At 38.8% G+C, this 25,673-nt stretch overlaps 1 protein-coding gene across 4 annotated transcripts in view; it reads left to right on the top strand.

The window, feature by feature from the left end:
* Positions 1-25,673, top strand: part of ERG (ETS transcription factor ERG) — a 108,786-nt gene that overhangs the window by 29,565 nt on the left and 53,548 nt on the right. Inside the window, exon 1 of one of the 4 annotated variants that reach the window (XM_035315773.1) lies at positions 15,071-15,218. The exons of the other annotated variants lie outside the window; for them this stretch is intronic. Coding sequence (XP_035171664.1) covers positions 15,201-15,218 — 18 coding nt within the window. The 5' untranslated portion in view covers positions 15,071-15,200. Of the gene's footprint in view, positions 1-15,070; positions 15,219-25,673 lie in introns of those variants that run through there. 4 annotated transcript variants of the gene reach the window in all.

Raw genomic sequence — 25,673 nt, 5'->3', positions numbered from 1 at the left:
GAGTCAAAAAGAAACCACAAGTTTCCTCCACTTTCAGCCTCTTTGGTCTGCTTCTTTGATATCCTTGGTCAACTTCTTGTGCTGCAAGAGCATTTGCCTGGCAAGTTTTGTAGTCTTACAGTCATACAGGCAAGATGCTCACTTGTAAGAATCTGCTGTGACTTTTATTTCTTAACTCTGTGCAGATAACCCCCTTTGTGAATACAGATTCAGCTTGTGTACTAACATTCTGAAAGTGGAAGTTGTCAGATGAAGACCAAAACCTCCAAGACTCAGGAAACAGACACATGATAGTAAAATAGAAATACTGAAAATATAAAGAAGGCAAGAACTGCAGGGGGCACCTAGACTCCCATGACTTTCTTCTTCCTTGGACAGGCAACACATTGAAAACTTTGAAAAAGGAAGAAATATAGTATCAATGCACAGCACACTACCATGTACATGTAATATAAGAGATACTATGCTTATGACACATTGTTGTAAATGCTCTCTGAATATATAGAAATATTTTGGTTTTAAAATGTTGCTGTAGAACGTTTTGAAATTTCCGAATTTTCTTACTTTTTATTTTTATTTTTTTTAATAATCCAAAACAATTCATGGAATTCAAATCAAATTTACAAATAATTCAGAGGTCTCCAAACTGTATTTTATAAAGAATGTTCTATTCACTTCTCTCCCAAATGGGGAAACAGTATTCCCATGATGATATGTTTACAATTTTCCTCAAAAAAAAAGTTATTTCAATAAAGTCCTACCCTCTGATGATCTGCTGTACTTATTCTAATTCACCTAGTGCATAAGGATGTTTGTCACTTTACAGGATCTTTTGCACTTCCTTAGTATATACTAAATATTTCAGGAAGGGGGCTCATTCCATGTCTTAAACAGTGAATCATTATGTAAGGGATGAGATGGAAGGCCAAAATAGCATGGTGATGAGAGCATGAGAGCTTCCTGGGGCAAGTTGAGCCCTGAGTTGGAGGACAGTATCTGGGGGAACAATAAACTCTCAGCTGACTCTGAACTTTTTCACAATTTTCTGCTTCAGCTGAATGCACTTAATGTATATGGGGTCAAAAGGAATTCATGCCAGGTGAAAGAGCTGGCTGATGTTATCACAAGACCTCTCTACATTATTTTTCAATGGTCTTGGAAATCTGGAGAGGTCTCAGTCGACTGGAACCTGGCAAATGTTGTCCCAGTTTTCAAGAAAAGTAAGAAAAAAGACCCTGGTATTTACAGACCTGTAAGTTTCACTTCAGTGCCTGGTGAAATTATGAAGAAGATTTTTCTGGGAGTTATTGAAAAGCACTGGAAAGAACAATGAAGTCACTGGTCATAACCAACACAGGTTCACAAGGTGAAAGTCCTGCTTAAGGAACTTAATTTCCCTTTACAACAAGGTTAGCCATCTAATTGATCAAGGGAAGCCAGTAGATGTGATTTTTTTATTATTATTATTTTTTGCAAAGCTTTCGGTACTGTCTATCACGATATCCTACTGGACAAAATGTCCAGCATACAGCTAGACGAGTAAATAATGTGAGGGGTAAGCAACTGGCTGATGGGTCAGGCTTAAATGGTTATAGTAAATAGGTTTACATCAAGCTGGTGAGTAGTCACTAGTGCTCCCCAGAGGTCCGTTTTAGGGCCAGCTCTCTTCAGTGGTTTCACTGATGATGTGGATGCAGGATTTGAATGCACACTAAGTAAGTTTGCAGATGATACTAAATTAGGAAGAGCTGTTGACTCTCTGAAGGATGGAGAAGTCTTGCAGACACATCCTGATAATTTAGACTGTTGGGCAATCACTAACCTTATTAAGATTAACAAGAGCAAGTGCCAGATTCTGCACCTGTGGAGGGGCAACCCTGGATAAATGTACAGACACAGAGACAAGAGGCTGGAGAGCAGTTCTGCAGTAAGGGATTGGGGGTTCTGGTTGATGGCAAGTTGAATATGGGTCCACAGTGTGCCCTGACAGCCAGCAGTGCCAACTGTATGCTGGGGTGCAGCAGGCACGACATTGCTAGCCAGTTAAGGGAAGTGATTGTCTCAGTCTACTCTGCACCTGTGCAGCCTCACCTTGAGCACTGTGTGCAGTTCTGGGTGCCACCATATTAGAGAGAATCCAAAGGAAGACTATGAAGATGGTGAAGGGCCTAAAGGGCGAGATGTGTGAGAAGCAGATGAGGTCCCTGGGTTTGTTCAGCCCAGAGCAGAGCAGGCTGAGGGGAGGCCTCATGGCGGCCTGCAGCTCCCTCACGAGGGGAGCGGAGGGGCAGGCGCTGAGCTCTGCTCTCTGGGGACAGCGACAGGACCCGAGGGAACGGCATGGGGCTGGGACAGGGGAGGGTCAGGCTGGGGGTTAGGGAAAGGTTCTGCACCCAGAGGGTGGTCGGGCACTGGGACAGGCTCCCCAGGGCAGTGGTTACAGCACCGAGCTGCCGGAGTTCAAGAAGCATTTGGACAAGGCTCTCAGCCATAGGGCCTGATTTTTGGGTGGTCCTGTGTGGAGCCAGGAATTGTATTGATGATCCTCGTGGGTCCCTTCCAACTTGGGATATTCTATAAATCTATATAATTTCCATAATATATGTTAATGTGGGAGATTTATTTTAATCTGTAGGTGTTCAGGCTTGAAAATGGCAGGGCAACTTAAACTAATAAATAAAATAGAATAAAATTAGCCCATGTGAGAAAATCCTTCAAAATTCCCCTGCAGCAGCTGAATATTTTGTTAAGAGCTGAACGCACTAAAATCTCCATCCAAATTGAAGAGTCAATAGTTCTGACTTCTTTTGTACAGTCTTTAGAATTAACAACCTGAATTACCATGTATGAATCTGGCTATTCATAGTGCAGATAGTTATGTTGTTTGGTACAGGAAGAATGCAAATGTAAATCATTTGTTTTCCAACCTTTCTTGAACTATTATGTATAATTTTGTTATCCTCTTCAATTTTATTTCAAAGGACAACTTCTAGAATGGCTGCTTAGTAACATCAGACTGCTGTAACTTTTACATTTTTGATTTTTCTAATAGACACTCAAGCCAGAAAAATATCCCACATCTTGGCAGTTTATTAGAATCATTTACTATAATTTTTGATACATCAATTGTATGGTTCTGTGTCAAATAATGCATTCCAAAGCATTCACAATTCTTTCCTCATGGAGAGAACTATGGGGCTGGCAATATCTATCTGGACTTGTTTGGATCATACTTGTGATGTTGGCAGATAAATAGCTTTGGTTCTGCATACACTTGGCGTGAACAAAGCCTTCACAAACATAATTTACACAGAAATGCATTCTTTTATAACATTATTCTTGTGTTTTATTTGTCCTCCAATGGCAAACAAAGCTTTCCCAACCCCCAGATCTGGGGCCACTATTGTCTGGCTATGCAGCAAACATATCAGACCCTGGAGGAGCTTATGGTTGAAGGTATTAGTCCAGAAGAACATCTGATTGGATATTATATTACAGTTCAGTTGCTTTTAAATCCTTCTGTCGCACTTAATACAGGACACAAATAGCAAATGGGAGACTGAGCTGGGGATCAATTGCCTTAATAATGAAACTACTGTCTGGAAGGTGGCAAGTCCTGCTGGTGGTGGAGAGGTGTGAACTGAAGTGCTGTGCCTGAGCACATGCTGGGCTACTGTGTAAAAAGGGGGGGCATTTCCCTCCTTGAGAAACTTCAAGAATCTTACTTTTTCCTTCACTTTCATGACAAGTGTCCTGAAAACAAAGTGTTGAAACCACTTAAAATATCTGCTTGAGGAAATGTTCAGTGTTTACAAAACCTGCCGTCATTTTTGTTCCAGCCAAAGCTATTTGCCAAGTTTGACCTGAATGACCACATGGCTTCAGCTGTCCCAAAACCACATTCTTTGGCAAATGACTGCATCGCCAATAAATAAACACAGATTCACTGAACTGTAATGGGAACGTTCCATATGGTAATATGTCTTTGCAAGACTGAAACCTTGGTTTGGCCTTGGAAGGGAACAAATACTGTGCCTGAGTGCTACAATATTAAACCACATGGGTATCTTAAATACCTGTGGCTAATTGGTGAAGCTGATATACTGCTTAACTCCTTATGAAGTACTGGCACTAATAGTACTGTCAGCAGCTCACCGTAGGAAGATCAATCAATCTAAACAGGACCATTTTTAAAATGGCTTTCTTTTTTCTTTCTTTTTTCTTTTTTTTTTTTCCTTTTTTTTTTTGTTATCCTTTAATCAAAATCATCTCTAAAAAGAAGTATTATTAACACAGAAATGAATAGTCCACTTAATAAAATCAATTATTTCTACTCTGATTGCATCACTTCTATGCACAAGGGAGCTAATGATTAAGTCTGTTGAAGACTCTTTTCCATGTCAGACAGGAAAGTCCAGTTTTCCTGGAAATTGCCTGCAATTTTTCATCTGCAACTTAGATCTCCTAATATTCTGAATATCTGTTTATCCTACTAAATCACTCAGTTGGCTGCCCTACATCGGTCATGTAAACTGGTGGCTTCAAGCATTTGTGCCTGAACTATGTGAAGGCATGAAAGGCTTAGTTCCATCTAGAATGAAAATTTTCAAAGAAAGTAGAAATTAAAAAAAAAAAAAAAAAAAAAAGTTCCTAGCCTGCAAAACCATATTCATTATTTTTATTTTTGTTTATATATATATATATATATAAATTTTTATTTTCTGTAGTCTTCACTGAATTCAGTGAGAATATAGTATTAAATTGTATATCGATGGGACCACACTTTGAAGGACTTAAGTTCATGTCTGTTATTGCCAAAGAAAAAAACAGACCATTAAAAAGAAACCCAACAGTTACAGTTGCTAAGGGGCAACAATTCAGGTACCAGGAGTGTCCTTTATTTAATGTAATTACTAAAAAGCTATGAAATATTAACAAAGAAAACATAAATCTTTGTTAATTTACAGTCTAAGGTGAATTTGTTACTTTCCCTTTTCCTTTCCCCTCCTTTTCTCCTTCCCCTTTCCCTTTTGCCTTTTCTTCTTTCCTTTTCCTTAATGCCAGTTTATTAAGAAGGTGACACTGGCACAAATAACATTTCTAAACCCATCTCCTAATAACACATTTTGCCGATTAGAAGCCAAACAAAATTTTCAGCTTGACACTTGAGCCTAAGTTATTAAAATAGAACTGTGTTTGGGACATTGTTTACAACCACATGGGTGAATAAAATGTTATCCCTCCATCAAGACAACCATTCAGCATAGGGACAGATTTGACTGGAGGAATAATCTGGGACAGATTTGCCTCAAGCAGATCCTGTCCAGATTTTACAAGGAAACAGAGCTCTCTGCCTATCTAGTGAAAGGGTAGAGAGCTCACAGATAAATGAGCCTTATATGAGATTCTGTAGCTCAGCAGAGAGGTGAGGAAGAGTCAGGAGGGTCATTTTGAATTGCACCTGGTTGCAGCTGCCTGCCACATGGGTGCCTACATGGACCCAGACTGGCTGTAGCACCCTGACTACTGCACAGCATCCATGGGTGATGGAAGGGAGTGGAGTCCTTTGCAGTGGGGAAGAAGGAAAAAGGGGCAAAGATGCAAAGGAAACCAAACTGCCTTAATGTCACAACTCCTTTCTGAGAGATGCAATATGGTACTTTATATAGCCTTATTTTAACAAGGAACTAATTCTATAAATCAGTCATGGTATGTTTTGGGAAACATTGGCCTAATTCTAGCTTAAACTTTAATCTTTCAGTTGATACAATTTTCTGATAAAATTGAGATAAAGAAGTAAGCAACCCATTGATTTGATTGCCATAAATTGGAAAAGTTTGGTGTCTTCTAGGACTGGGCCAAAAATACAGATTCTTTTAGACTAAGTGGACCATTAAGTTGGACTAATGCTACATACAATGTTTCATTTCTGTTTTATGGGATCCCTGATAATTGGGAATGGTTGTTGGGAAAGTCACAGGCCACCAAGGTAATGTAACACACATGTTTTTAGCAAGTTTTTCACACATGTCTGGCAAGCCTTTCAGAGTAGGAGAAGGCGTTAGAGATTCTTTTGTGGGCCTTAAATCGTGCATTAAATCCTATCAGCTATTGATTCCTTCCCCATTTTGACTTCTGCTCAGTTTGGGTTATTGGACAGTACTTTTTGTGTTTTGTAATAAGACCTAATTAGAGCCCTTTGACACTCAAAACTTCTAGTTTGCAGGGATCTGTAATAATGTGTAATTTTGTTTAATCCTCAGTGGGTTGAAACCTTTGTGCCACTGAGGGAGAGGGATTTTTTGCCATACATGTCAGTGGAAGCAGGACATTTTCTTTATTTTTCTTAAAACACTGGATAGCCAACAAAGTGCTTTAGACATGGGGAGTAAGATTGTGATGATGATTACAAATCCCAGATCTGTAAAAACTCTGAGTTAGAATTATCTTGGCAATTAACTATATACATTTTTTTAGTGTTGTTGTTTTTTATTTCCAAAGTGATAAGGATTTTATGGTCACAGTTTTTATCCATTAAAGTAATTGAGAACACTTTTTCACTCTTTCTTGTCAGTGTATTTAGTCCCCAAGAGAAAACATGTTGTTCTATCATTGCCAAATCCTTCAATTTCTCTGTAGTACTTTTAAGATAATCTTCTAATTTTCTCATGGGTTGTTGTAAATGTCTTTTTCTAAATGCACCGAGCTTTAGAAATGTGGTCATACAGAAATCAGATCAGGTAGGACTTTATCAACATGGTATTTCTTGGCTAGTAGAAATACTTGGTGTTTGTCATGAAGCTTTACAGACCCAAGGTATACTGCAACTCTGTAAAAGAGGCACATTTCCTTCGTGTAGTAATTTATTTTATTTATTTATTTATTTATTTTGTAAACTGCTTGAATAATGCCAAAGGTAGAAAGTTGCCAACAGGCCATTCCTGGAATCACCCAGTTTCCAAAGAAAAGTCTTTTCTACCACCCAAGAAATATTGCAGGATCATCACTGCAGACACAGGGTAAAGCTCCAACACATGGGGCTAACAGAAGAGAGGAGTGAGGGTTTTCAATGCTAGAGAAATGAGTGAGCTGTTTGTAGCATATAATCATAATGCACTCTGAGGCCTATCTTCTCCTCCTAAGAAAACCACATGAAACTAGTTTCCACAGGCAATTTTGATTGTTATTTCCTCTCAACATATTTGCTCTGCTCTTCAAAAAGGTGATAAATATTTTTAGTATAATTGTATAGTTGAGATTCAAAATAGACAGTGAGTTTTTTTTTTCCGTTTTTTTTTTTTTCTTTTTTTTTTTTACATGAGGCATATGGTATTACTGAGAGATAGAGAGAGGCAGAAATATCAGACAGTTGTAGAAATGTGTGCATTTTATCTTTTTGGACCACACACCTTAGCCTTGGGAGTATTCCTGGAAGATGTGCTATCAGATTTCCTGGGTGCTTAATTTCTATTTATTTTTTAAATCTAATTGCAAAATAATTTTTCAATTATTATTGTGTTAATGCTCCCAGTATTTAAAAGGGCCAGCTAATGTATCTTGCTGTTCTGGACAGCAAGGGGGAAAAAATAAAAAAAGGAAGTCACCAATGCAGTGGAAGTAGTTTCCTTTTACTGTATATGTATGCAGCATACACCTAGTGTTTGGAAACAGTAACAGGAATGATATCTCCTGCTACTTCAATTTCAGATTTGTCCTTCATGATTTTAACAAAAGAAGGGTGCTCTTAGAGAACTGTAATTAGTACATTCCTTCATCAGCCCCAAACCCATTGCTCTTCAACCTGGGGAACCAGGCTAGGGATTCTTTCTTCAGACAGGTCAGTTATTTCTGTCTTACCATGAGATACTATTGTGAGATGCCTGGTATGGGCATGATTAGCATGAAGATGTATAAAAGGCCTGAGGTTTCTATTTGTGTCTGTCTGTCTGTTGGGGATGGGGAATATTTCTGGGTGCATGCATGTATCTCAAGGTGGTCAAAGGGTGCCAGTTTTCAGTTATTAAGAATGATCTGGATTAGCCCCAGTCTTTCTGGGTCACTAAGTTTCAAATGCAGATATTTCACATCTGTTTCTTGTTCACAGCCACTAACAAAGAAGTACAATACCGAAAGAGTCCCAGTTTCAGAAGCGTGTCTGGTCCTTAAAGGAATTTGACTGGTTACTTAGAGAGAGGGAAAAAAAAAAAAAAAGCACAGCTATACCTCCTATTCAAATTTGCAGATTAGGCAAAAACCCAGAGGTGAAAGGTCAAATAAAACAGTTGAAAGCATTTTCTGTAGACTTCCTGGTTGAGGAGGGAAAAAAGAGCACACAGTCCTCCAAAGCACGCTATAAACACCAGAACAGTGTGAGAGACACTTTAATAGGTTCCATTCTTGATGAAAATCTCAAAACAGCCTCACTAATACGGTGTAGAAATCCAATATGCCAGACATATTTGCTGCGTTCAATGCCCATCAATCTGGGGATAGTAAGACCTTGAAGGACAGTGTTCTGTAATAACCAGCTCAAACTATTGTGTAGCTCAGTTAAAATTATCTAAAACAGTTGGAAAAAAAAAAAAAAAAAAAAAAAAAGTGATAAAAAATGTTGCCCTTTGCCCTAACATTTATTTCTTTTTTTTCCTAGCAGAGACTTTTGTTGTTGTTTTGAAGTGCTGCCTTTGTCCTGTAGTAACATTGCCACTTAACCAGCTTTAAATTAGCGTCCAATATAAAACCAATAGCCTTCATATTGGTGGCAGCTTTCAGACAAAATTTTCAGCACACTTTAATTGTTAATCCATACAGCACACCTTTGGCATTCAGTGGTACAATTCCTAACATTTCAGAGATGGGAAAATGAAGGGAGAATCAAAGGAAAGCTGGGATGAGATTCATCTCATATAAGCAGAATTTTCCAAAAGCTGGGTGTCTTATGCAGGTTTCCATTGTAGGCAATGGGTTCTTTAGGGATGTGATTCATCTCACTTCTTTTAAGTAGCTGGTGTAGGTGAGACTGAATGACATGATGAATAAAATTGTATTGGGGGCTGCCAAAGATGTCTTGGAGAACTAGTCTGGACACCTACATTTAAGATGGCTGAAGCCTGCTGAAAGGAATCCCATGGCAGCAGACACTGGTTCAGTTCTCTGCCTGCAAATGAGTATGTCAGCACTTCCCTCTCCCACTAGGCTGTTATGAACTACATATGTTGAATATTACAGATAACTCCAGTGTTTTAATAATAGTGACCATGCCAATGTAATTCAGGCAAACAGAGTTCCCATTTCTTTCATCTCCCACTCCTGTGGTATTTGTTATGTAGAGAGTAGAGCTGGTCTCCAAAGATAATCAGAATGGACAAGGTGGTTGAAAAGTGGTGAAGTTATCAAAAATATTTAGGGTACTGCAAGATTAAATAGCTTGAGTCAGAGTTGCAGACTCAGAATAGGTAAGTGTACTACTTTGACTTGAAAACTTCCAGCATTTGATTTCTGTAAAAATGTGTCAATTGGAAGACTTTGCTGCTGTTGTTCCGTGAAGTACAGTTAAAAAAATAAAAATAAAGACTCTCCAAATCAGGCTTTCTCCTCGATTTTCACCTCAAACAGCAAATGAGGGCAATTCATTGCCCTGGCAGTGGTGGAGGTGTCATAGTAGGGAGGGTGAGGAGGGGGTTAGATGTGAAGAGACTACTTGGCTGAGTGGGTTGGAGCAGCTGGGGATAACACATGGGGTGACTGAAAGGAAGTAAAAACGGGACAGTCCGAAGTAATTCAGTAGTAACCAGTCCTGAGTGAAAACCCGGTGATGGGTGCCACGGCAGCAGGAAGGAACCTGTTTTACCTGCCTCCGTTAAAGCTTTCGTGTTGTGACAAGAAGTCAGTTCAGAGCCTGGCAAGAGCTGTACGTGCATCGTGTCGCTTTGGAGGAGCCGCTGCTCTCCTTTGCGGGGCACGGAGCACCCTCTAGTGACCGCAGCGGCAGGAGCCGGCCCGGGCTGGGATGCCCGGGGCTCCCTGCCCAAGTGCACTTTCAGGTGCTAAAACTGGAGAGGAGATGTCCCTCCTCCTCCACCGTGGTGCCGAGGCTGATCGGAAGGCAAACAAGAGGCATGAAAGCTGGGAAATGATGCTGAAGGAAAGGATTTTTTTTTTTTTTTGTGGGACTCGTGCCTCATGACCCCAGTGGCCAGGTAGTGATATTATTAATACTGCAGCTTCACGTGTGCTGCTTGCTTTGATATAGTGACTGGAGCTTGGCAGAAGTGCTCGGAGTAGCACCATCCTCTTGAAGTTACCCTCACAGCCGTGGGTCACCCTGGAACACGACCCCATTTTTTTCCATGGTGGAGCTTGTCCTGAGCCCTCAGTCCTGGATGCCTCATCAAACCCCCTCAGGTATGGAAGGAAGAAATCCCCACAGCATCTCTGGAGCTCCAGCTGTCCCGAGGATGGGGGACGACAGTCAGTAACCCCCCAGAGCATTGCCCAGGCTGCTGGTCCTCAGCACCTGGTGGCAGGTTATGAAACTGTTCTTCTCCTGGGCACCCCTGTGTGTTCCCCTGCTGGAAGACCGTTTGTGAGAGCTTTCTTTGTGGGGAGGGGAGAGTTTCCCCCTCTGTGAACAGATTTGCTGACATTTTCTTCAGAACCAGCTGAAAGCCATGAATTAAAGGGAGGAAGTCCCGTTGAAGCGTGTGGTGAAAACTTGATAAGAGCTTGTTTGGCCCTCACACACCAAGCGGAGCATGACCAAGCTGAACAAAATATTCAGAGCTACATTTAAGCAAAATGCTACATCTTTTTTAGAGGATTAAGACCTTTACAGTGCCATGAAGTAGCACTAATTTCCCTAAGCTTCTTAAAATCTACTTTAAAAAAAAAGCAACGCAAAGTCCTTTATTGAAGTCAAGTTTTTTGACTGGAAACCAGGTTCTGCCTAAAGTGGAACATCTTTTTTTGCCTGGAATATTGATAAGAGGAACAGAGTTTGCTTTTTTCCTTTCCTTTCCTTGCCTTGCCTTGCCTTGCCTACCCACAAATGCTGTATATACACAAACTAAGTGTAACAGATGAGACACGTGCCCTCAGATCACTCAGCTGAATTTCAAGAGAGGTATTTATAGTGTAAAGAAGTATGTACAGTTAAAGGGACAAAGGCCATGTTAGCAGTGCTATAGCAGTTGAGAGAGTAAAAAGGAAAGAAGCTATCTGGGAATAGAATTGTGAAAATAAAAGACCTAGTGGCTCCAGTGAGGATATTAGAAGTTGCCTCTAACCTCTTGGTCAGCCAGTGCTGGGAGCAACATTCTTGGTTTACCTCCCAGACAGCAAGATGGATTGCAGAGCTGTTTACATAGGGAACACTGTAATATATTTCCCACATCCTAACACTCCAGCACATATGATATAAAAAATATGAGAAATTGATTGTTTTGTAAAGTTAGTAGGATCATTTCTAATAGCATGAAAAATGGTTGCTTCAGAAATATTTTACTTGTCGTTAGGTGAGTACACACATACTGAACATACTTCTGCTACATCCCATAAAGGCTTCAATGAGCACAATTTTTTCTTTGGAAATTTGTCTTCTTATTTTAGGACCCAATCTAATCACTTCTTTTCAATGGTCAGACTAAATCTGTCTTTGGTCTCCAGCGCAGAAAAACTTTAAAGGGGGAACTCTTTAGTCCTAAAAATGGAAAGCACTCAAAGCAGTGCTTTACCCTCTCGGTATCCAGGAAAAAAACTAGTGCACAGCTGTTACGTTAAAGCATATGTAAAAATCTTGTTTTGATCAATAAACTTAAGCACATATGTAGTGTTAAGCAGATAAGGCAGTGTTTTGTTTCTGTGGCTTCTAGATGCAGGCTTGAATATAAAAAAAAATCAACAAAAAAGTAGCCCAGACAAATTGAGATGACAAGCTTGAGGGAGAAATTATGCAGAAAAGCAGTGTTGGGTTGCTTGTATGCCTTTCTAATGCTCTTTAATACTTTTTTATGTCTTCGTTCTGTTTGTTGACAAAGACACATTTTTTCAAACTCATACACCATTATTACAGACAATAGCGCATAGTTGCCTAACATAACAAAAGCATATTTTCTTTCTATTTAATCTTAACAAAATGCAGAAAAGAGAATAATAGTAGAAGTGTTTGTACTATTTTTCTTTTGCAACTGGATGATGGTGATTTGATAACCCAATATTTTCCTTTCTTTACTATGCCAAATCTCTGCCTCACAATTGTATCAACATAAGAGTAAGCACTCAGAAATCTGCCTGTGGGTATTGGCTTGAAAGTCAAATAAACTTCATTGAATTCTTTGGCACAGAATGTGTGCCAGTTTAAAATGGCAAAATCCTTACCAAGCTGTGGGCTCTGTAAAATTCATGTAATAATAATAATAGAGCTCAGCAGAGTCTGATATTGCCTGATTTGTGCTTCTAAAAGCCCTACAGAAATCAACAAGAGGTTTGTATATATGGAGACAGGCTGGAGAAGAATCATTACTAAATCCTGATTGTGAATGAATTTGTTAGATCCCACCCACTGGAGAGCTGGATACTGGAGAGCTGGATACTTCAAGCATCTCAATATATTTAAGAAAAAAAAATATTATGGGCTTAACTAGAGTGGAAGTCACCCAGCTGAAACATTATACAACACTTTGAAATGTCAAGAAAAAGGTTCTAATCTTTTGGCTGACTTGCTCATTGTTTGGAGATGAAAAGGGAGGAAATCAACATCCCCATGAAATACAATTACTGTAAATTGCTTTCTTTTCTTACTGTTCATAATGAAAATAGGAAAGTTACCAGAAGTTACCTACTCTGCAGAAGCACAGTAAGTTGATGAATGTAGGCCTCAAGAAGACATTCAGCAGTGTAACACTGGATTTATATGTGAATAAATGAATATATATGAATAAACTCATAGAGGACATAAATTATTGCACAGCACTGCTGACTCTGGATTGCTCGGAAGGGACCAGAAATCGTCTTTGCAAAGGAAGAAACCAGAGCTCCTTGAAGTGAGCTATAAAATCAAGCTAAACTTGTACAGGGGGATAGACCCTGTGACATCTCAGAGCCCAGATGATAGAGTAAAAGCAGGGCACCTGCTGCCCTCAGTCTCTCCATTAGCATCTGGAGGGTGCTGAGGCTTCCCTTAGCCCTGTGGGCTGGCTGAGGAGGCCCCAGGGCTTCAAGGCAGCTGGAGATGAGCAGGGAGAGAGGCCCAGCTAGGTGACACACTATAACTGCCAGCTCCCTATTGCACTGGTCCTATGCTTTTTGTGCAAGCACAAAAGCTGTGTCCTGGGATTTTGCAACACGTGGTCCTCAGGGGACCATTTCCATCAGCAGGGATGGATGGTTTTTCTCTGCCCTGCCTCGTATAAGGTGGACCAGCGCCTGAAGGACAAATACCTTCGGGCCAGGCAGGTAGTGCTTCATGTCCTCCAGATACTGCTCTGGAGGACTGCATGGCCACCTCTCACCTTCTTTGGGTTAGGATAGGAGGAAAAGAGTGAACTGGGACTTAGGGTACTGCCACTTCTGTCAGTGTATACTGTTTGGAAAAAGTGCATACCAATTGCTGGCAGTCAAAAGCAGGTACAGAAAAACACTCTGGTTTCCTTTTCATAAAAAGCAAGAGAGGAAGGCATTGGGAAAAGATGAGGTCATCTACCTCTACTAAATAATGCTACTACAAGCCATCACTATTTCTTACTCTTTTTTTTTTTTTTTTTTACCCCATGAGAGTTCCTGGTCAGAGGGCAGGACCCTGTTGCAGTGGGAATTGTTTACCCAGTGCCGCAGTGTTTTCAAATAAAATGTCCAATGGTTTGATGTTGCTATAGGAGGTACTGAAAAATCAGAAGCCAGTTACAATCAGAAGAGCTTTTAAAAATTACAAGACTAGTTAAGAAGTAATAAATTCTGACTTTTTTTTTCTTTACATTTTTGAGAGTCCTCTTCGCAAGCTTTGTCACCTGGCTGAAAGCTTGCAATCTTTACATTCTCATGTCTTTGACAAAAACAGAAAATGCTGCAAGAATTAAAAGAACAGGAGGGTTGTGCCAGCACTGGATCTTTGTGTGTGTGTTTATGTACTGCCTGACACTGTTGAAAGACTTTGCCTTTCTCATTCCGAAATTCTTTCTTCTTCTCCTTCTTATTTTTTTTTCTTCTCTGTCTCTCTTTTTTTTTTTTTTTTTTTTTTTTTTGAGTTCAGCACTCCTAAGCAAGAGCCTAGGGCAGGGACAGTATTTATTTATTTATTTATTTATTGCACAGCTTGGAGTTTTGGGGTGCCCTGTAGTGGCCAACTGTTACAAAAGGACAAGTAAATATATAACAGTATAAAAAATGGCTATCATGTTCAAACCAGGAAAGGAATCACCATCTGATTTTCATGCATGGATACAGCAGGAAAAGCTGTGAACCAACTGATCTAAGAGCGTGAACAATGTAAGACTGTTTAAGGTGTTCAGACATTTGTTTAAGAAATGCATGCCTTTCTGTGGCTTCCTTTCCTCAGTGAGAAAGAGGTATCGAGAAGAAATTACTGTCACCAATCTACTCACGTCTTGTCTAAGAACAAACGTGCTAGATCTGGTAGGCTAGAAAGTGTCAATAGCCCAAGGATCCAGTTATGAGTGTAATGGATAAATATAGATGCAGTGTAAGCCAACTAGACTACGTTAACATATTTGGAGATACACCCGCTTATACCCACTCTAGCTGTGGCCCTGAATCAGCAATTCCCCAGTGAGCAGACTGCTTGAAACCCGCGCCGAATGTGGCCCATTTCAGCTGACATCTGCATCCTGCCTCAGAGTGGCATGTAACACTTACTGCACATCAGATCACACCTGCCTAGTCAGTCACAGGCAGTAGACTTTTTTTGTTAGGAAAAAAAAAAAAAAAAAAAAAGATTTTAGTCACATATCATCAAGAAAAACAACATTGTTTTAGGACTCTTATCTCTTCACTCCCAAATATCCTGTTTCTTCGAGCTGCAGTGGCCAGGACCAATAGAAACCTCTTCCTGCCATTGGCTGACTTCATTTCCCAGAGTTAGCACAATCTCATCCGCTCTAAACAACCTCATCAAAACTTCTTTCTGGTCAGAGCGAAGCAATAATTATTATTAGCAATTATTAGCGATCAATAATCTTGATCACATTATGGCAAGCACTATTAAGGTAAGAAAGAGGTACCTTTTTGTTGGAATTTTTTTCAGTAGCGTGTTCTTTGGTTTCCTTTATCAACCTAGATAAGTTAGAATTGGGCAACACCCCCACTGCCACAATAGAGGACAACAAGATTTCCTTTGTACTGCCTAGTAAATTTCCTTTTTCCTACTCCAACCATCCGCAAGGCTTAAAAACTTCAAACTCGGAAAAAAAATTGGGTTTTTTAAATTCACTGTTCAGTGCTGTGGATTGCATATGCGAAGCCCTTTTATGAGAGCTTCTGAAATTTCTTGTAGGTATCATTCTGACAACTTGGATGTGTTTGCGGACTGCCAGAAGGGGAGAGGGTGTGCACCGAAAGGAAAAAAAGGGTTCCTAAGAGTACTAGCCTTTTGGATACTTTTAAATGTTTCTCGTGTTGATGGGGACACAAATACTAGCAAGCGGGAATGAGGGGCACCAGCTCTTCTTTCCATGTCCTGCAGATGTTAATGATGTGCTTTTCTAGAAACTCTAGGCTGATACTCAAGACTTTTCGTAGGTTATTTTTATAGTGGCGGCAAGATCTTGTGGGTGTGTTCTTTTTCTTTTAATTTTTCGGACAATAAAATTCTCATGTCGGCTTATAAATTTATCTCAGTGCATGTTTTGTGTTTTTTTTTCATTGTTGTTTTTTTTTTTTTGGTTTTGTTTTGCTTTAAAAATTGGTTTGCTGAGTTTTTCAGGTTGTGTCACTTAGAAACTGGAGTAAATCTAAATGTCTATCTATTGGAGCTTTTGCTTCTTTCTGTTTTGCAACAGATAGCAGTTATAGATATAACAATAGCTGTGATTAATTGCAGAAGTGTAACTTCAACTAAATGTTTTGCGATAGTGAAACTAATTTTGCGTAAAGAGCAAAACATCATGTGAGGCACAGTGAGGTCTCATCAGCACTGTATTATCAGATTTGGGATCAAGGTATTTGTTTTCTTCATGGTATTGTGTATTTTTATACTTTTCTGATTATGCCAGAGATTTAGTAAGAGATATGGAATGGCAGCGATGCTGGCCATTAGCTAAGAGGAGCTGAAGTTTGATTTCTCAGTAACTTCTGCGTAGTTGTTGACATTTTAAAGATCATAGGATGCTATTTGTTATTGTTTTCAAATTCTGAAAGTCTTGCCTGAAGATGATGTGGTTAAGAAGAATAATGAACCTTCTATTTTTGTAATCGCTGATGCTTTTGAGAGGCTATCTATAGAAACAAAGATCTGAATCTACTCTGCATTGCTGTCCAGTATCTGTTTTGCTAAATAGCTCCTGAAACAGCTGAGTTTCCTTTGGTTTCACTGTGCATTTCAGAGCACACAGGACAGGACAGGATCAGGCTCTCTATGAAAATCTCAAAGCTCAGGGAGACAAGTCTTGCATTGCTGAAAGAAAGAGCTATGTGCTGAGAGGGTAATGTGGTTTTTGGTGTCTATTAAACAGAATGCACTCAGTGCTGATGGGAATTTTTTCTTCAAAAATAATGGCACAATGATATTAGATACTACGTATGCTTTGAGGAGCATATATATATATATGATATTTTCTATTTGTTTAATTGTAATAGGTAAGTGATTATAAACTCATCATTGCTATTTCACCTCCACCTAACAGCATAATGAGAAGATACTGTGTGCAGTTGTGTATTGTGCAACCTGTAAATGCAATGCAGGCACCAAAGCCTCCTGAGTAGAAAAATGTACATTTTTGTCTCCTCATCTGGGAGTGTGAACCCCACGGAGTGAAGTCTGCACCCCAAATTGTTGTGGATTTCAGCACCCAAAGGGTTGGGAAGGCCTTGTATTCTGAAGCAAGGATTTTATTTATGCAAGTGTAAAGTGTAAAATGACTGGAAAGAAATGACAGGTGCTTTGCACTCTAGGTGCAGGAAATGTACTTTGACATGAGGCTAAGCCAGTCCAAAGAGATTCAATTCCTCTTCTATACTGAGTACATAAAGAAGTAATTTAACTGAGAGGTTTCTGAAATAAAGAATTTCCATCTGAAGGCCAAAAGGGTGCTTGTGCTTTTGCTATACAGTTATGTAATACGATTTCGCTGATGTTTCTGCAATTTCAAAATAATGGCCTGTGCTGCTTGCCAGCAAGGGGCAGCCCAGCCACCACACTGTGGCCAGGGGAGGTGGGAAGCCTCCTGTGGGGAGTTCTGCACCAGGAATCCACTCGTCTTTAGGGAAGCCGTGGAGTCATTACTTCTTCTTGGGTTGTGGTTATTCATAACCAGGTGGAAATTGCACCAGATTCACACACATGCAAAGGTAGCCTCCAATAATGCTGCTTAGTTCTTTCTTCTCCTATCACAAACCTGCATTCAGGACTGATGAGAAGCTGGACTGGCTTAACTGGGGCTGGTTGCTGAAGCCAAACACTCGTGTAAGTTTTGGGGCCCCTTCTGCTCCTCCATGATGTGAGCTGGCAGGTGAGCAGATCACCTCCCAGATAGCTTGCCACAAGTCGAGGGGCCACCTCACTCAGCCAGGGACCCCACTGTGTCACTGGAGCACAGTCGCCTCCCTGGGAAACAGCTTAAGAAATTGCAGAGAGGAAAGGGGGGTTGCGCCTCTGAAGGCAGTGTTTGAGTTTCTGCACACAGTCAGGAGGCTTGTATTTCTAATGTATTCACTTCCGTCTACCTGATGTAGTAGAGTTAATCTCAATGTGCCATTTTTCTGGCATTTGAAGGCTTGAAAAAGGGCTTTTTCAAGAGGGGGAAGTCTAGCAGTCGATTTCAGTGCTGAGGTGACGTGTTTTCTTCTGGCACAAGCAGCACCTGGCAGATGTGTGCAGTAACACAGAGGTGCAGAGCCCTGAAGCTGAAGACTATTGAATCAGTACAGCACTGCTAATTATAAGCATCCCGCTAGTTATAGCAAACACAATTTTAGAAAACATCAAAGGCTTCTGAATAAGGCATCTATCTTTGTTTCTGTGTTTTGTTTTGGTGTGGTTTGTTTGTTTGTTTGTTTGTTGTTGTTGTTTTATAATGAAGCAAAAATTACTTAAACTTTACCTTGGAATAAAGCAAAAATACTTATCCTGAAGGTCATTTTGGTTTTTGCCATTATCCAATAGTGAAGGAAAGAACATGAAATAGAAAAATACAACTGGAATTATATTTCCTTGCCATGTAGCAGGCCTTGTTATATTTTTTCCCTGCTTGCCAGTACAATTACAGTTATTTTTAGAAAAGCTATTTAGTACATTATCTTGACTTTAGAAAGACTAATTGATTACACTTGGAAATATTTCTTTTACTCTAATTTACTACTAAATATGTGCATGTTCCCCTTTCATTATTGATTTCTAATGTAATGTTTGTGTAGAAGCTGTGTTTTCGGGGAGAAAAAGTCTGTCCTTGATAAAGGGTGGGAGTTTCTAAAGCTTGAAAGTGTATGGAAATACTGATTAAAGGAATATATAGTGGCAAGATTTTATTTATTTATTTATTTTTTTGGTGAGAAATCTTAACTGTGCTTCTCTCTATAGCATGACTTTTCTCTCACTTTCTTTTTAAAGTTTAAGTACTCATTCAAATATTTCCAAATAAGGAAAGCTGAAAGCACTTAAAAAACCCTGTTTTTGGCATATGGAAATGTTCAAGTCTTTGTTTAGAGGACTGCATCTGCACTGAGGTTAATAGAACTAATACAGCGATTTGTACTTCTGTTCCTTGCATTTAAAATAATAATAAATAATAATAATAAGTAATAAAAATAATCATAATAATAAATTGAAGATTTTTCTGTTTTGTTCTCATCTCAGTTAGGAAATGATTCAATGGTGTACGTAACTTTAAGACTGTAAATACTTCAATTGGCTTTGGTGTTATAGCACTACCTTCTTAAAGCCAAGCGCACATCTAAGAGCTCTGATGAATCAAAAACAAGTGTAGAGAAAGTGGCTTAAACCACTTAGCCTGATCTTCTTAATTCAAAGTTTCCACCAATTTCAAGATTTTGTTCCAATAAAGGCGGTAGAGTCAGACCTGTAGTTATTTCCAGGTAAAACATTATTTCTGACTCAAACATAAATGTAAAATTTTGAGTAAAAAATAGTCATACAAGAACAGAAGATATTTGGGGGATTTTTATTTTATTTTGCTTTTAATCATCAGTCATTTAACTCAAGCTGGTTTGTGGCTACATATGCCATAACTAGCTCCAATATAAGGGTCTTGCTTTCCAGAAGTAAGTCCCCAGGCAAGGAACAACAGCTGGAAGTTGCGTATGTTTGACTGTCTGGGTTGGTTGGCTTGTTTGTTTCTTTCTTAACCAGAACTATATTATCTCTTAACAAAATGTTTTTCAGTAAGGTCCATGAGTTAAAAAAGGTCTTTCAGAAATAACATTTAAAGAATCTAATGCTCTTGGAGAATGAGTTGCTGAAAGATAAATACAAAAGTATTTCTAACAAATGTTAGTGCCAAAATAAGATATTTATTTTCCATGTGACAGTTTATAATCCAGTAAAAATATATAATGCTGTTCACTCACAAGAAAGTAGGCTTCATAATGTAAATTTCAACACCAAACCAGCAGAATTATTTTGAAAATCAGTAAAGTGGAGAAAAGAAATAGAACAATGTGTTTTGTGTTACTTGTATTACCAATTTAAGCAAAGTAAAAGTGATATAGTAGGGAGTATCACATGCAGTTCCAAACCTTGTCAAATTAACAAAAAAAAAAAATCCATTGACTGCAACATGATTTTTATCAGATTCATTATTAACTAGTTAAAAATTAATTTCCTTTGTTAGATAATTATACAGTAGAGAAATGCCAGCATTTTTTCACGCTGCCAGTAATAAAAAGCCAAGGGTCTGACAAAATGTGCATGTGTTCTGCTTTTCATCCTGCTGTCCTGTTTGTGTATTATAGAAGAAATGTTCCTGTGTTTAAAACAGACAACAATACAGAAACTCCAAAGCACTTATTGGAAAAAGGAATCAATTATTTCCTTAAAGGATGTATCTGTCTTTATGGTTGCAGGGTTTATTTAAAATGTTGCTAACAAGCCTGACTGAGGTTGGATAGTGCTGTGACGCTCAGTTTATTCCCTGACTCCCCTAATCCCCTTCACCCCACTCTTAAAAGAGGGACTGTATATAGAGCTCACCTCCGTGAACAGAGGGAGAAGTTGTTTCAGGAACCCTGGTTCAAATCCCAGTCTGAATCAGGAGATTCAGCTTGCAATCCTGTAAAGTTATTTCTTTCCTTGCCATGCATGCTTAGGTACCAGGTTGATGATTCTTACTGTGCAGATAGTAACATTATTAGAGCCATTAGACATTGGTTAATTGTTGATAATAACCAGGAAATATTAGTAATTAAAAACAAAAACAAACAAACAAACAAAAAACAAGAAGCAAGCAAACAACAGCAACAACAAAATACTACTGTGTTTGAATAAGTGACTACCAACTCTGGTAATTATCTTGTCATAAATCTAATTTGTTTCAAAATAAAATTAATAAAATGACAATCAAAACATTAAAAAGAAAAAAAGAATGATGAGGTAAAGCAATTTTTCTAAAGCTAGTCTGAAGGACACACCAAGTGATCATCCCTGTACAACGGACCAGACAAATGGTCTTTCAATGAGATTCTGGAAATTAATAAATGCAAGGGAGGCATATGATTCAATGTCTCCCTTCACTTGCATGGTATATTTATTTGGAGTGTGTATTGCAGCTGATGGTGTCACTAGGCTGATGTTAACCCTTTCACACTAGGAGAAGATCCAACTTGCTGAGTGAAATTCATGTTTTGTCTGGTTAAGCAGTGCCTGAAAGATGGGAAGGAAATAGAATAACAAATTACAAGGACTGGGTATATGCAAATACCTGAAGGATGGGGTGGTGAGTAGCTGTTTACGGGAAGTGGAAGAACTACCTGAATTAATAGAGATCAGAGAGCAAGATACAGAGAAACAGTGTTATAACTGGGGAAAAAAGTTACAAGCGTTTGGACTTGCACTGCTCTTCCTTAGGTTATAGGAGCTGTAATGACACTTGGAAAGGGGAATGTTTCATGCGACAAATCCCTGATTACAGTTGTGTGAAGAGAAACAAGTGGCAGCATATAAATTCTACATGGAAGATTTTGCATAAAGACAATGCTAGCCCATAAGATTTTTTTTTAAACTTCATTCTTTAAAGTTGAAAAACATCTTTTTTTAGACTATATGTTTATTACTTTGATAAACAGTAAAATGCTGCCACAGCAATTACCTTGATGATAAAGAGTCTGTAGACAGATACTTCCTGCATTCATTTCCTACTAAGATAAGTTGCCAAAATCAGGGACTACCAATACAGGAAATGCTTTCAATAGGAACTTCCTATCTGTTAATGTCTAATTCACTGAAAAGATATAAGCCCTTCATGCTTAATATAAAGGTAATGTTCTACCTGTTACTATTTAAACATTCAAGCCACAGCACAACAGATCTGTTTGTGTAAAAGTTTAGAACCAATACATTGGACTATGAAATATCTTTTTTTTTTTTTTTTTTTTTTTTTCTGCAATGGTATTAAAGGTGATACGGCAAATTGAAATTTATGATATGGCAAATTGAAATGGTTCAACATACAGTGTTATTTTGTGAAATTAAGATCAAGCAACCTTCCCACATCTTCATGCTTGTTGCCTGCTTCCTTTCCTTATTTGTATGCATAATAAAACAAAATACATTTTTCACTAGCACTTGAGGTGTACTTCTCCAACAAATAACATGTTCTGGATTTTAAAGAGTCACGGCCATCTCTTGCAATTCACACTGACACATATATTCAACCAAAATAACTGAAATGGAAATTTTGCTTCACTGCACACAGAAATAAAACCATGACTAAGCTGTACATTTAAACTTCTGGTAAGAACAAGAGAAACCTAGAACAAAAGAAAAGTAAACAAAATCAGAAAACCTCCGCTGTTAATCGTAACTTCAGAGTAATTGCTTTCAGGCATGTGAATAGAACGAATGAGGATTTAGGAAACCTGAGGTGAAGTTGGCCAAAATGAAGTCAAAAATATTTGGCCAATGGCTTAACTAGGGACAGGCTTTCACCCAAGTTATTCATGAGCTCAGCCCAAATATTGTTCGTTGTTCTGCCAATGACTCCCATGGAGTCACTCCAGGTTTCTGCCACTGTGACGGAGATCAGTATCTCGGCCTTTCCCTGTAGAGTTGTGTAGTACTTTGCTATTGTGGCGCCTCATAGATCATTACTTTTCATCTTTGAAGAACAGACCCACGTTCAGTTATTCCCTTAGGCTACTGTGGGAGGGGCAGATGTTTAACTTTGTGTTTTGGTCTATCAGGCTGGGAATCAGGGTGGATTTAATGACTCTTCAAAGAAAAAGTGAACACATTGCTTGGAACACTGGCTGTCAGAGAGAAGATCTGGTCCTGCGGGGACCTGATCCAAAAGCCCAGTTCCTGAAGATGGGTTCTTCCAGTTGAATCTAGTTGTGATAAGTACCTTCCACAAGGCCATGGGTGACGAAGTTTTAGGAAGTTGCCCCTTGGCTTTGTGTTCACAGCAGTGTTGGGGAAGTACATACTCCATCCTGAAAGGAATGTCCCTGGGACTTGATTAGCCAGCTCTTATCTACTTGCATACATTTTTATTATTGTTAGTCTTTGGCATATTCACTTCAGCTTTCCTCATGCGTAAGGTATTCCCTTGGAAATGCTCAATTTTTACTAATCAGAGCAACTCACTAAAGTACTAAAGTGATGGCTAGACACTTTTTTTTTTTTTTTCATGATTTCCATGCAGCCATTACCTTTTAAAAAATTTTCCTGTGATTTGTCATCAAGGCACAGTTGCATGGACCGTTTTCATGGAATTCATAATCTGATTGTTTAGTCTACATAAAGGGGGAAAAAGAGGGGGATCCTGTGCCTTTAATGTTGTTTATAACGGTTGGACAGAGCTTGTCAGGTGAAGGTTAATTGCTCTCCAGTTAAAGCAGTTCTCTGCACAGATGGGTTATCAGGGCTGAACACTCGTTACAAGATTAATCTCATTTCCGACAAGACTTCCCTTTCCTTCAACTGATTTTTGCTCAGCCATTGGACCTGTCACCAGCCGTTAAAAGAAGGGTGGGTTACCTCTGGGATATTAATGCTTGTGTGCAGTGAAACAATGCAAAGTGTGTGTCATATCGGTAGGGAACATCTTTAGGAGACAGCACATTTCAGCGCTGTTCTGAAGGTCGAGATTCATAAACAACAGAAACAATCAGGAACATTTGTATTAACCCTCCTAATGAACACAAACTCCAGCCGAATCATCTGTAGGCTCCTTTTTTCATGTCCACTCTACTCAAAATATGATGTGTTTTAATTTTCAGAAGTGTGTTTTTATTGAAAGTGTTAGTCAACATAATAGCTGCTTTAGAGTGTGGAACACAGTACTATGCTTCTATCTGGTTGATTAACTTATGGATGTTGCCACCTCAGTTAATACTTTTTTCAGCGACAGGAAATATAGCATGGTGGCCACTTGAAGAAATTCAAACTTCAGGGGGTTTCTGTTGGACTCTACTTTGAGTCTGTTGAGTTTTCCTCTTTTCCTAAGTTGGAGTAAGTCAGAACTGTATCAACTATATCCAATGAGCTACAGAGGTAGAAAATGGATGTGAGAGGAATGTGATGTGATGGATGTGGAGAAACTGGAAGGAGAACTGGACATATCATGTTCTAAACAAAAAAAAATGCCTTACTAAACAGGACTGCAGCAGGTCTGACAGTCCAGGTTGATCCTGAACACTTGGGTAGAGTGAGTTCAAGGAGGCTATGACATGAACACAAAAGTCTCACTGGAGTTTTGGGTTTATTTCAGGAGTTCTGATACTACCAAAATAACGCAACTTGGCAAATGTCTCTGGCTGCCAATTTTCTTCCATGCAGCTTTAGTCAGTAAATTCCAAAACACAAAACAAATACTCAAGGCAACAAACAGGGTATCTCTTATGTTTCCTCAGAGTTTCCTGTCCTGGCTTTGGATCAGCCCAGTTCCGTCTCTTTAAGGTGCTGAGTCTCTGCATTGACTTCACTGCACTTTGCATCAGGCTGGGTTGCCCCAGCCAAAAAGCAAGCTCTGTGAAGGGTCACAGGCAGCACAGTATCCATCTAATGGTCATTATAGATGTGATCCAGTAGACCATACAAATGCATGCCAGACTGAAAGTGTTGGAGCTGTTCCACTGATGTTTTATATAAAGAATGTGCCTACCCTCTTCATCATCCTGGGCTCTGCAATGGTGAGGTGACAGCCCCCACTTTCTTTTTATCAAACTTATAAGATGAATTCAGCATATTTTATACACCTGTAAGGACAGAGGTACCTGCAGCAAGTACAGCATTAGAGAGCTTAAATAGTAAGAAGCCTTATGTCTAGGTAGACATCAAAAAATCATGTTATTTCTGCTAATTTGGAGGGAAAATATAGAAAAAGGATAGAGACAGACCCTTTCCTTGTCTGATAGATACACAGCAAAAAGTCATTCCCATGCACAAGGGGTTGCTACATACTGAGAAGAATGAATGTATGTATTGTTAGTAGTATTAGCCAAGAAAGTTATTCTCTTGAAAATGTTTCAATGAAAGTCTTTAATGAAACTGATTGTTTTTAGTTTGTTATAAACATTTAGCAGAACTAACAAATTACACAAAAATATTTTTTATTTTATTTTATTTTATTTATTTTATTTTTTTAATAAAGGCACATTCTATTTACAAACCCAATATTTTCTTATTTTCTTAATTTTCATTTCATCATCCAAGTAGTCTAATAACTTTACGGTTGAATTCCTAGTGTGTGGCTTTTGGTTTTGTTTTTAATATCAATGAGATTAAAAATATTATTTTCTGTGATTTAGAATCCACAAGTTTTAAGGAAATATGCTTGCTACAGTTATAAAGTTGAAATGAAAGGTAGACAGGAATTTAACCTCTGGATTTCAACTTCATAAACTATTCAATAGTATGTATTCAGATCCAAAGAAATTCAAGTAAGTGGATTCCATTACTGGTTCTAATAAGATAGGAAAAGTGCGTAGCAAATCTTTACAGTGCCAACTAAATCACTGGTGCTTTCTGCCAGAGGAGTTTTTAAATGGGCCAGGTTGAAATTTTCCAAAAATAAAAAAATAAAAAATAAAAAGGGTTCCACAGGTTAGATTGTTAAATCTCTGCTTAGAGCCTTGAATAAGGCTCTTGATTTTCTAAAGTGCTGAACCACTCAAGAGTTCCCACTGCTTCTGCCCAGTGAGGCTTTGGATGGATTTTTGAAGATGAATTTACTCACAATTGGAAAGTAAGATTATTCCAGTTATCTGCTTTCAGCGATGCAGATAAATAAATAAATAAATAAATAAATAAATAAATAAATAAATAAATAAAT

Source organism: Oxyura jamaicensis, chromosome 1 (assembly GCF_011077185.1).
Source record: "Oxyura jamaicensis isolate SHBP4307 breed ruddy duck chromosome 1, BPBGC_Ojam_1.0, whole genome shotgun sequence".
Taxonomy (NCBI): domain Eukaryota; kingdom Metazoa; phylum Chordata; class Aves; order Anseriformes; family Anatidae; genus Oxyura; species Oxyura jamaicensis.
The sequence above is the reverse complement of the archived record's forward strand: the minus strand, read 5'-3'. Positions and strand labels throughout refer to the sequence as shown.